At 40.1% G+C, this 11,171-nt stretch overlaps 1 protein-coding gene across 1 annotated transcript in view; it reads left to right on the top strand.

Moving 5' to 3' along the window:
* Positions 1-8,076, top strand: part of LOC306975797 (red-sensitive opsin) — a gene marked incomplete at its 5' end in the record, with an annotated part of 9,205 nt that extends 1,129 nt beyond the window's left edge. Inside the window, 5 exons of the mRNA XM_079573555.1 lie at positions 550-846; positions 3,516-3,684; positions 5,018-5,183; positions 6,568-6,807; positions 7,964-8,076. Coding sequence (XP_079429681.1) covers positions 550-846; positions 3,516-3,684; positions 5,018-5,183; positions 6,568-6,807; positions 7,964-8,062 — 971 coding nt within the window. The 3' untranslated portion in view covers positions 8,063-8,076. The remainder of the gene's footprint in view (positions 1-549; positions 847-3,515; positions 3,685-5,017; positions 5,184-6,567; positions 6,808-7,963) is intronic.
* Positions 8,077-11,171: the final 3,095 nt, after the last annotated feature.

Here is an 11,171-nt window from a genome sequence, read left to right as displayed (position 1 = left end):
AGCGCTAGCTAACCGTTAGCATTAGCCCGATGCTAACATGTAGCATCATGTTAGCATTCTCCGTTATTCATGTATTTATGGGCTGTTGAACCACTTTGCTCCTCCCCATGTCTTTGTATCATTATTTAGTGGAAAACTATATTCATAATTCAGTTAAAGTAGTTTTTGAATAATTAGAGAAAATTTAAATTTTTTCAAAATTGTTTTCCCCCTTAACTGTTTTCAAAAATTACCATATATGGGCGATTCCAGAGATGCCTCTGTATCTATGAGGGCCTTTCCCTCTTTAACTCTGCTGACTTTAGTCGACGTCTCTATGGAAACGGGCTGGAGACGTACCCACTCCTTGTAAAGTTATAGTCATGTTTTAGCAGAGGTGAGCCGCTCAGCAAAACCACATGCATCTATCATAAAACAAATGCTTGTATTTCAGTTTTGTTTTTTGGGTGAAATCTTGCGCGGTGTGGCTTTAAAAAATGCTGCTCCCTCAGTTCAGTAAAACCCCATGAGTCCAAAGTTCTCGACTGACCCACATGGTTTCCCCTGCAGATCCCTTCGAGGGCCCCAACTACCACATCGCCCCGCGCTGGTGCTACAACCTCTCCACGCTCTGGATGTGCTTCGTGGTGGTGGCGTCCGTCTTCACCAACGGCCTGGTGCTGGTCGCCACCGCCAAGTTCAAGAAGCTTCGCCACCCGCTCAACTGGATCCTGGTGAACCTGGCCATCGCCGACCTCGGGGAGACCGTGTTCGCCAGCACCATCTCCGTCTGCAACCAGTTCTTCGGCTACTTCATCCTCGGGCACCCCATGTGCGTGTTCGAGGGCTACACCGTGTCCGTCTGCGGTCAGTGTCACTCACGTCCGGGGGGAAGTGTTTGGGCGACACGGTGGCGCAGGTAGAAGGTCCCGGGTTTGAATCCCGGTCAGAGAGGGCCCTTCTGTGTTCTCCTAGTGTCTGTGTAGGGTACTCCAGTTTCCCCACCACTAAAAACATGTACAATAGGCCAGGATGAATGAGAGTGTGAGTCAGTGGTTGGTTGTACGGTGAGGTAGTCTTTATTAGGGCTGATGATTTGATACACTTAAATGCATAAACTGCTGAGATGATGAGTGAAGGAAGTCACATGACCCCACATTAGAACATTAACAATAATCTTATGGAGGACTTCGGCCTTTCCCCGACATTAAGAGTACCACTGGGGAACAGCCACGTGACTAAAATAAGTCCAGGATGGAATTACAAAGCGTCTAACACTTAACAACAGGAGCCACATACAGAAAAATATACAAGTAATTGGGCCGCGCTCAGTAGAGGTCACATATATAACTTCACCTCTAATGTATTAAAGGGACTATCCGGAGAATAAAAATATATATATATAAAAAATAAAAAAAAATCCTCCCCCTACATGTTCCAGCCAGTGTTAATTTCGTCGACTAAAATATTTAGTCTTAATTTTAGTCAAAGTGATATTTTTGACGACTAAAATTGGACTAAAACTAAATTAAAAGTTTCTCATGAGACTAAAACTGTGACTAAAATGTCCAGATATTTTAGTCGACTAAAATAGGACTAAATAAAAATGAAAAGGAAAATCATCCAAACTTCTATTGACCGTCTGAAAGAGCCTCAGATCATTTAAATTCTCTGCCAAAGGATCAGCTCTGAGCTTTGTTCATGTGGGAGAAGCTCCATTAAGTCGAGGACCACGATTAAATATGATTTTAATGAATATTATAAATGCAAAGTCGACTAAATTAGTCTTAATTTTAGTCGACTAAAACTAGACTAAAATTGAAGAAGTTTTTTTTTACTAAATCTCGACTAAAATTGAATTACATTTTAGTCAAAAGACTAAGACTAAAACTAAAATAAAATATGTTGTCAAAATTAACACTGGTTTCAGCCATGTCCTAATGTGTAGAATGAGCCCAGACCTGTTCACCACAACTGCCTCTAAAATCCTGCTCTGTCACTCAAAAAGTTGTTACTTCGGGTCCGACGTGCCGTCATGCACGAGCTTAATATAGAAGCTGCAGTTACACGTATGACCTGAGGTGGCAGTAGTGAGTATAAAATGGCTAACTTGCATCTAGCCCCTTTAAAGTTAGAAAATTCAATAAAATGTTAACTACGCTTTTTATTTGAATATGCTTTAAACAAAACAAAAAACATCCGTCATCACAGCTTTCTATTAATGGATTTTCATCTATTTTATATATTCAACTGAAGCAAAAAAGATAAATGCATTTTTAGAATTTGCAGCGGGCCAGTTAAAAGTTGGCCGCAGGTTGGGCACCCCTGCTTTACAATCTACTTTATGGAAACTCAGACCTTTTATCTGTTGCAGCTGAACCTGAGATCAGAGGCTCCACAGTTCTGATCGATGAACATCTATCGCTCAAAACAAAATAAATATTATCAATTCAAGTCATTTAAACCCATGCTCAATATTTACTTTTTGTAGTGCACCTATTGTACATGTTTTTTGTGGTAGGGGAAACAGGAGGAAACCTACGCAGACATGAGGAGAATAAGCCAAGACCTTCTAGCTGTGAAGCACGAGCACTAACTTTTGAACCACCTTAATCATTGGTCTTTGTAATTTAGTTTTAGTAACAGTTTGTTAAATAATTAGGTTAGTTTTCTTGTCCAAAAGTAATAACATGAGTCAAGATTCAGTCCACAAAACAACATAATAATGATATTTTTGGGCACATGTCGACATAAAACCTGCAGAAACAATACAACTTCTGTATGTGCAGTTTTCAACTTCAGTTTAGTTTTTGTCTTTTAATGAAAATGTCATTTAGCTTCAGTGAAGATTACTTAGTTTTGTGCAGTAAGTTCAATTTAGGTTTAGTCAGAAAAAATGTCACTTTGACCAGATTTATGACAAAATATTGTAGTCAGCAAAAGTAACACTGTAATCAGAATAAGGGCTGCGTACCGTTACATGTTTTACTTTACTTTACATACTGGTACTTCAATACTGATGCTTCAATACTGATGCTACAGTGTTTGTTGTTGAGAACCAGACAAAAGAACAATAACGTGTGTAAGATCGGGTTCATCTCCAATGTCAAGAAATGTGTGAAAAAAATTGGGAATAAATGAAGGAAAAATGAGGGAAAAATAGTAAGAAATATGGAAAATAATATCATTTTTAAAAATTAGGGGGGAAAAAAAATATTTTGTGTCAAAGAATTGAGGAAACATTGGGCAAAAAAAAAAAAAAAAAAGGTTCAATTTTAAAAAATTAGGGGGGAAATGCTGTTCCTGGACCAACAGCATCAAAACGTGGATCTAAAGATGAAAAAAAATAAATATATTTATATATATATATTTAATTTTATTCATTTTTTCAACTTTTTTTCGCATTCCACACCAGTATCGTTTATGGTTTCCAGCCCGAATCAAGATTACAAAGAGACAAGACAGTTTGATGTTTTGAGTCCTCATGGCAACAGTCATCACATGGTCACAGTTTGGGGTGTTGTTTCTCCTCGCAGGCATCACCGCGCTGTGGTCACTGGCCATCATCTCCTGGGAGCGCTGGGTGGTCGTGTGCAAACCTTTCGGAAACGTCAAGTTCGATGAGAAATGGGCGTCGGCCGGAATCATCTTCTCCTGGGTCTGGGCCGCCTTTTGGTGCGCTCCCCCCATCTTCGGATGGAGCAGGTACGTTCTGGTTCTTTTATCGCAAATAGTTCCTCAGTGAGATACTCTTTGACTCTAAAGATTCAGAATGAGTTGATAAAATAAACACTATATATAAACTTATGTATTACACACAAATTAAGTCAAAATTTGTTCCAGTGTTTTTTTCACAGCAGATTGTTCAGTAGAAGCGGAAAACTGGTGGTTGTAGCTAGCGTTAGCATGTCTTATGACGCTAACATGGAGCATTATGTGGAGCATAGATACAGACGGCGTCTCGTCATAGAAGGGGGCGTGGCTTCGCCGAGGGGGAAAAATAGAATCTTTAGAGAAACACAATTTTCCACTCCTTTTGGCCATTTTCTGGTGGAATATGAACTTATTTATCACATAAATAAAGTCAAGTGTAAATCGGGCCCATATGGATATTTTCTCACAGCAGATTGTTCAGTAGAAGTGAAAAAACAGCAGTTGTAGCTTGCGCTAGCTAGCCGTTAGCATTAGCACGGTGCTAACATGTAGCATTCTGTTAGCATTCTCTGTTATTTATGTATTTATAGGCTGTTGAACCACTTTGCTCCTCCCCATGTCATTGTATTTTTATTTAGTAGAAAAGTATATTCATAATTCATCATTTGTTAAAGTAGTTTTTGAATAATTAGAGAAAGTTTAGATTTTTCTCCAAATTGTTTTCAAACATGACCAGAGATGTCGTCTGTATCTATTGTCCGTTTTTTAAGTATTAATGGGCTGTTGAACCACTTTGCTCCTCTCTGTGCCTTTGTATCTGTTTTTAGTAGAAAAATATATTCATAACTCAGTGTTTCTTAAAGTAGTTTTGGAGTAATTGGATAAAATTCAATAATGGAATCACGAAGAAGAAGCTAACGGGCAAAGCTAACTGTGGGCTAGCGCCACTTAAACAGTATTTACAGCCAAGTTTGTGTAATTGGATGTACAATATCCCTCTGTCCCTTTGTCTTTTCTGTCAGCGTAGTATTTACTCTCACGGACAATTAATGAGTTGAAAACAGCAACATGCTACGACACCTGCAGTTGCGCTTATGGCCTCTAGGGGCGTGAGTTACTTAGTACTGCTTTAAGTTGAATTACAGACATAAATGAACTTTTGCACAGTATTCTAATTATCCGAGTTTCACCTGTGTGGGCAATTCCAGAGATTCCAGTGCAATAATTAAACATGTTATTGTGAAGATTAGATATTTTTTTATTTCCAGGAGAAAGTTCATATGTTAAGAGACCAAAAAACCTGAAATTTAAATCAAAGTTATCCCCGCAGTGTCTCCCCTTGTGACCGGAATATAAATCCTCTCACACTCCCGCTCTGTCTCAGGTACTGGCCCCACGGACTGAAGACCTCGTGTGGACCCGACGTGTTCAGCGGCAGTGAGGACCCCGGGGTGCAGTCCTACATGATCACTCTGATGATCACCTGCTGCTTCCTCCCCCTGTTCGTCATCATCGTCTGCTACATCTTCGTGTGGTGGGCCATTCACTCCGTAAGTTCACGTCTTCTCCCTTCGTTCACACGGACTCAGTGGCAAAACAAAATGCTTCCTTGTATTTACAGTTAAGGTCAAAATGAAGCGATGGGGAAATTCAATTATCACGAAAAGGCAAGTTCCTAGAGTCTGACCACATGAGCCTTGAAGTCTTTTGAGTAAATTCTCGACACTTGTGTAATAGGAAGAGGCGCCGTCTCGCTTTCTCAGCAATGTTCGTTGTGTCCGAGTCATGAGAAAGAGACAATTCTGAACAATCTGCACGTCAGAATCATGGACAGTAGTGGGCAACTGAGTCCTTCACTGGAAAAATGAGAAAAATGAGATCAGTGACTTTGCCTGATTAAAGGTTGGAGTCGGTTTGGACTGGATAAGATGAGATGAAAGTACAAATCCCACTTGAAATCAGATACATTAACTTTTGCATTTAAAGGATCTGTATCCTGCTATTGGAGCCATCCCAAAGTAAAGTATAGGCATTTATATGATATATTGTACCTCTACTGCTATGGAGCACTATTTTTGTGAGAAATATAAGTATTTTCTGGGGGTATTTTGCAAACCCGGAAGACAAGATTCAGTTAACTCCGCCCCCTCTCTCCAAGCGGATCTGCCCATGCATTATTAGCAGTAAAATAAATATAAATATCACAGCAATAAGTGAAGTTAAAGGAGTTGACATCTGCAACACAGCTTAAGAAATGGCTAACACACAAGCTAACACACACACGCTAACACACAAGCTAACACACACACGCTAACACACAAGCTAACACGCGTTTTGACTCACCACCGCTCTGTCCTGGCCTCTCCATCACATTGGGGACATTGGGAAAAACGCTATTTTGGTTGATAGTGTCTGAATCCCGGAAAAAATTTCACTGTACCAATGAAAATGTAAATAATGGTAAAGTCTGGAGTGAGCGAGAAACTAGCGAGGGACTGGCGAAAAGCGGTTGTTACTCTTACTGAAATGAAAATGCAGTTATCACAGGCTAAATGCTAGAGCTAGAGAAACAACTTCGCAAATTGAACAGCGTGTTGCCGGGAGAGGCTTGTCGACAGTGCAGTTACTCCTCCAGGCCCGTCTGGGGACCCACAATAAATGTCTTCATAGGAGAGGTGGGGTTTATGATCGTCCATAGGCGTTTATTGGGAATGTCTATCAAATGCGTCCGCACGTAGCCATAGCCATTCGTATCAACTGTATCCGATGACGTATGAGGGACCCAGTAATAAACTTTTTTTTTATCCGTAAACAAGCTTCCATATGTCGAATAGTGCATCATCGTCTTGCCGTCTTTTTTGCACCTTCACCTTTGTAAACCCTCTTGCTCCGGTTTCCGCTCACCGCGCCCTCTGTCCTCGCTCTGCCCTGCAGGTGGCCATGCAGCAGAAAGAGTCGGAGTCCACGCAGAAGGCCGAGAAGGATGTGTCCCGGATGGTGGTGGTGATGATCATGGCCTTCATCCTGTGCTGGGGGCCGTACACCACCTTCGCCTGCTTCTCCGCCGCCAACCCCGGCTACGCCTTCCACCCGCTGGCCGCCGCCATGCCCGCCTACTTCGCCAAGAGCGCCACCATCTACAACCCCGTCATATACGTCTTCATGAACAGACAGGTGTGGAGCTCAGAGCACGGGAAATACAATGAAAAGTACTCGGATGAGAACAAAAATACTGACATGAACTGCATATCAACACAAAGTACTGCACAGTCTTCACACAGTCGCTCACATGTTAAACAGTGCAAAGAAACAGAGAGACTGGAGGAAACATATTACACACACACACACGAGCAAAAGGCTGAGTTAACCTCTTAACCCCCACCTGAACCAGCACGTGTTCTCCAGCTCGACTTTAATCAAATCTTTAAAAAAGTGACAAAAAAATGACTAATATTTGATTTAAAAAAGTGACTAAAATATGATTAAAAAGTTTTGAAATAGTGACAAAAAAGGGACTAAAATGTGAAGAAAAAGTGACTGCAATTTGATTAAAAATGTACTAAAATTTGATTAAAAAGTGACAAAAAAGTGACTGAAATTTGATTAAAAAGTGACAAAAATTTGACAAAAAAATGACTAAAATTTGATTTTAGTCATTTTAGTCATAAAATTTGATTAAAAAGTGACAAAAAAGTGACTAAATTGTGAAGAAAAAGTGACAAAAAATGTACCCTAAAATGACTAAAATTTGATTAAAAAGTGACAAAAAAGTGACCAAAAAGTGATTAAAAAGTGACTAAAATTTGATTAAAAAGTGACAATGAAGTCACAAAAAAGTGACAAAAAAGCAACACAAATAAGTGACAAAACGGCTAAAAAACTGTGACGCAGCAACAATGCAGGGAAAAGGATCCTTCTCGATCAGTTGCTGTTGTTGTTTTATTAGGATCTCCGTTACCTGCCCGTTAATGGCGGCGAGTCTTCCTGGGCTCCTTCAAAGGACGACAATTACATACATTACAAAAAATACATTTGCACCACATTCTTGAAAGTGTCTCCAGAAATACAGTGAAACACAGTAAATGAATAACATTAGTGCTACTGTGTAGGTCTTAGCTTTCAAATGAGGCCTATAGGCTGTGAGCTTTTTGATTTGGATGAAGCTGAACTGGAGAAAATGTATTTGGTTAAGGTGGGGGCAAGAGGAGTTTTGAGGCTCTTCTGTTTCTTTTTCTCACTTGAAAAGGACTTGTTTCGAGTGGTTTTCATTGATTTTTCCTATTTAAACTTATATACTTATCCTCTCTCGTCTCTCTCGTTTCTCCCACAGTTCCGCTCTTGTATCATGCAGCTGTTCGGGAAAGAAATGGACGACGGCTCGGAAGTGTCCACCTCCAAAACAGAAGTGTCCTCGGTGTCTCCGGCATAAAACTGCCCCGCGCTGGACGTCCCACTGTACAGACCCCTCCGACCAGCCCCGCGCAAGGAAAATCACAAAAATATCATTGCTCTTATTGTCTTTCTTGTTTTTTTTTTAGTAAATATAGCTTTTGGCAAAATGAAAAACTCACAAAAAATGTATTAAAGGAGAAATGATTTTGAAATGCCGCTTCTGTCTTTATTTTACAAGACTCCAATGTAGGAACAGAGCTGGATCTTTTGGTTTGACATAAACTGTACATGTAAGACCAAAGTTTACTGCGAGTTGACAAACATACAATGCCAATTTCACGAGAAAATCTTGTTTTAAATTGAAGATATTTCATTTTATATGACAGATATAGCTGAAAATGAGCCACTTTCATATGATTTCATTATGTATGAACCGATGAAGAGGAATCGTGCACTGCGTCAGGTTAATGAGGTTTATATACAGAGTGAATTATATCAGATAATCTGGAAGCTCTCTGCTCCTACAAGTCGCCCCAGTGGCACCGAGGGGTTAAATGCAGATAATGAATTTCCCTTTAATAATAAAGTATAACTTAATTTTTTTCTTAAACATCACAAAAACACAGGCATTGCTGCAGCACAGATACTACAGGTTAATGTGCTGTATTATCAATGAAAACCCCTAGATGCCACCTGAGGTCACCTGAGCAATGTATGACCACTGGCCTTTCCTCTTCATGCATGTCTTAGAGGGATGTTCCTCCCCCTACATGTTCCAGCCATGTCCTTAATGTGTAGAATGAGCCCAGACCTGTTCACCACAACTGCCTCTAAAATCCTGCACTGTCACTCAAAAGGTGTTACTTCGGGTCTGAAGTGCCGTCATGCACGAGTTTAAAAGCTGCAGTAACCTGAGGTGGCAGCAGTGAGTAAAACATGGCTACATGGCTACATGGCCCTTTAACCCCTTAACTCCCACCTGAACCCAGCACATTTTCTCCAGTTTGGCTTTACCCCAGTCCAAAAGCTTCTGGAAAAAAGCTGTGAAAATAGCAACAAAACTGAGACGAAAACAATGATGGAAATGTGACAAAAAAGTGAGAAAAACATTGACAAAAAAGTGACGAAAAATTTATGAAAAAGTGGCAAAAATGTCACAAGAAATTGACAAAAAATTGACGAAGAAATGACAAAAATGTGACCAAAAAAATGACAAAAATTTGATAAAAAATTGACAAATAAAATAGAAAAAAGTGACAAAAATCACAAAAAATTGATGAAAAAATGGACAAAAAAATGACAAAAATGTGACAAAAATTTTTAAAAAATTGATAAAAAAGTGACAAAAAAGTGACACAAATGACAAAAAATTGATGAAAAAATCAACGAAAAAATCAACGAAAAAAAAGACAAAAATGTGAAAAAAATGAACAATAAAAAATGAACAATAAAAAATAACCAAAAAAATGACCAAAAAGTTACAAAAATGAGTTGAATATCCAACAAAAAAGTGAGGAAAAAGATCCTCTCGGTTCAGGCGGGAGTTAAGAGGTTAAGAATAAAGATTCAGTTTAAAGGACACATTTTAAGCACTTTCAGGAGCGTTTTTATTTGAGAGACTGAAATATCAATTAATATCAATATTGTAGACGTTATAACCGGGACACATGATTCCGTTGTAAAGTCTGTGGAGACCGAGAGCAGGTTGTTTGGGGCAAGTCTCTTCGTTCATCAGTTAAAGTCTTTAACAGATCAACGCCTCCAGCAGCAGCATCACCGTCCCATCAGTCCGGATCCGGGGCTCAGGACCTGTCAAAATCCGGATCCGGGACTTAAGCCCTCAACCTCTTCCACGACCTGGGTGTGAAAGTCTGGTCCGGATCGAGGCGGACCGGGCAAGTTAAACGAGACACTGAGGAGGTTCACAGCAAACAGACAACAGGTAAATATAATATGGCTTTTCCTCGCACTTGCATGTTGAAATAGATGGACAGACTCTGAGTAAATGTATTTATGGAACCAGAAGTGTTAAGACTATAGGTGTGAGGCGGCTTCAGGTCGTGCTGCTGATGTAACGCTCTTATTGTGTCTGTGTCACCTCGACTGAACCAACGCCGCTAATGCTTTAAGTGTAATCCAGTTCTTCTCAGAGCTCTGCACCACAACACTGGATCTATGACCACACAAAACACAGATAAATGACTTCAAATGGCTTGAATAAAGGCTCTTTATGTTGAATCTGAGTCAGTTTGAACTGATAAAAAAAAAAGCAGAAATCTCACTGAAAACAGATAAATTCACTTTTCGATGTCATTTGTTTCTTGAAAGTGTTATTCTTACAAAAACTCACAGTAATGTATTCACTGACCGGAGCTGGCGCCAGGTGCGAGACTTGGCACCGCCTCCTGAAGGGGCTGATCGAAAAGGCCCAGAGCAAACACCGGAGAAAATCCAGATTAAAGTGTAATCTGGCGTTAGCAGAGGTGACGGTCTCCTCCGGACGCAGAGTCTCTCAGGGATCGTCGTTCTTCACGTTTCTTTACAGAGACACATTGACTGTCATATCATTAAACTGATTGAACAGTTTAATGATATGACAGGGAAACTTAACTCTTGAGATGATGAAAAGGCTCCAGGAAGAAGAAGAAGAAGAAGAAGATCTTTGTTTATATAGCGCCTTTCACAGACATGGTCACAAAGCGCTTTACATGAGACAGAAGTGAATCCAGGTCGTGTGAGACGTTTCTAAATCTCGGGGAGACACTAAATGGCCCCATTTTTATCTTAAATGGATCAAAATGTGCTTGAATTAAGACAGTTTACCCTGATTTGGAGCAGGTTTGGAAAGTCTTGGAATGAGCAGAGGTGGGTAGAGCAGCAAGCATACTGGTCTTGCTTTATATTAAGGTGTGCTCGTTATTAATAAGGTGTTAAGGGGAATCTTATTTGTAGCCACAGTTTCCCCTGGGGCAGACAGACAGAAGCGAGGCTGCTCACATAGGCATTGGGTGAAGTGTCTTGCCCAAGGACACAACGCAGTAATATGCATAAATAATCTGTTTAAGGCTAGGATTAGGGAAGACCGTGAATAAGCATTTTAATCATGGTCTGTATGTTAATAGATGATAGTACAGTACGCAGCTTAG

Source organism: Gobius niger (assembly GCF_951799975.1).
Source record: "Gobius niger genome assembly, chromosome: 16".
Classification (NCBI taxonomy): Eukaryota; Metazoa; Chordata; class Actinopteri; order Gobiiformes; family Gobiidae; genus Gobius; species Gobius niger.
The sequence above is the reverse complement of the archived record's forward strand: the minus strand, read 5'-3'. Positions and strand labels throughout refer to the sequence as shown.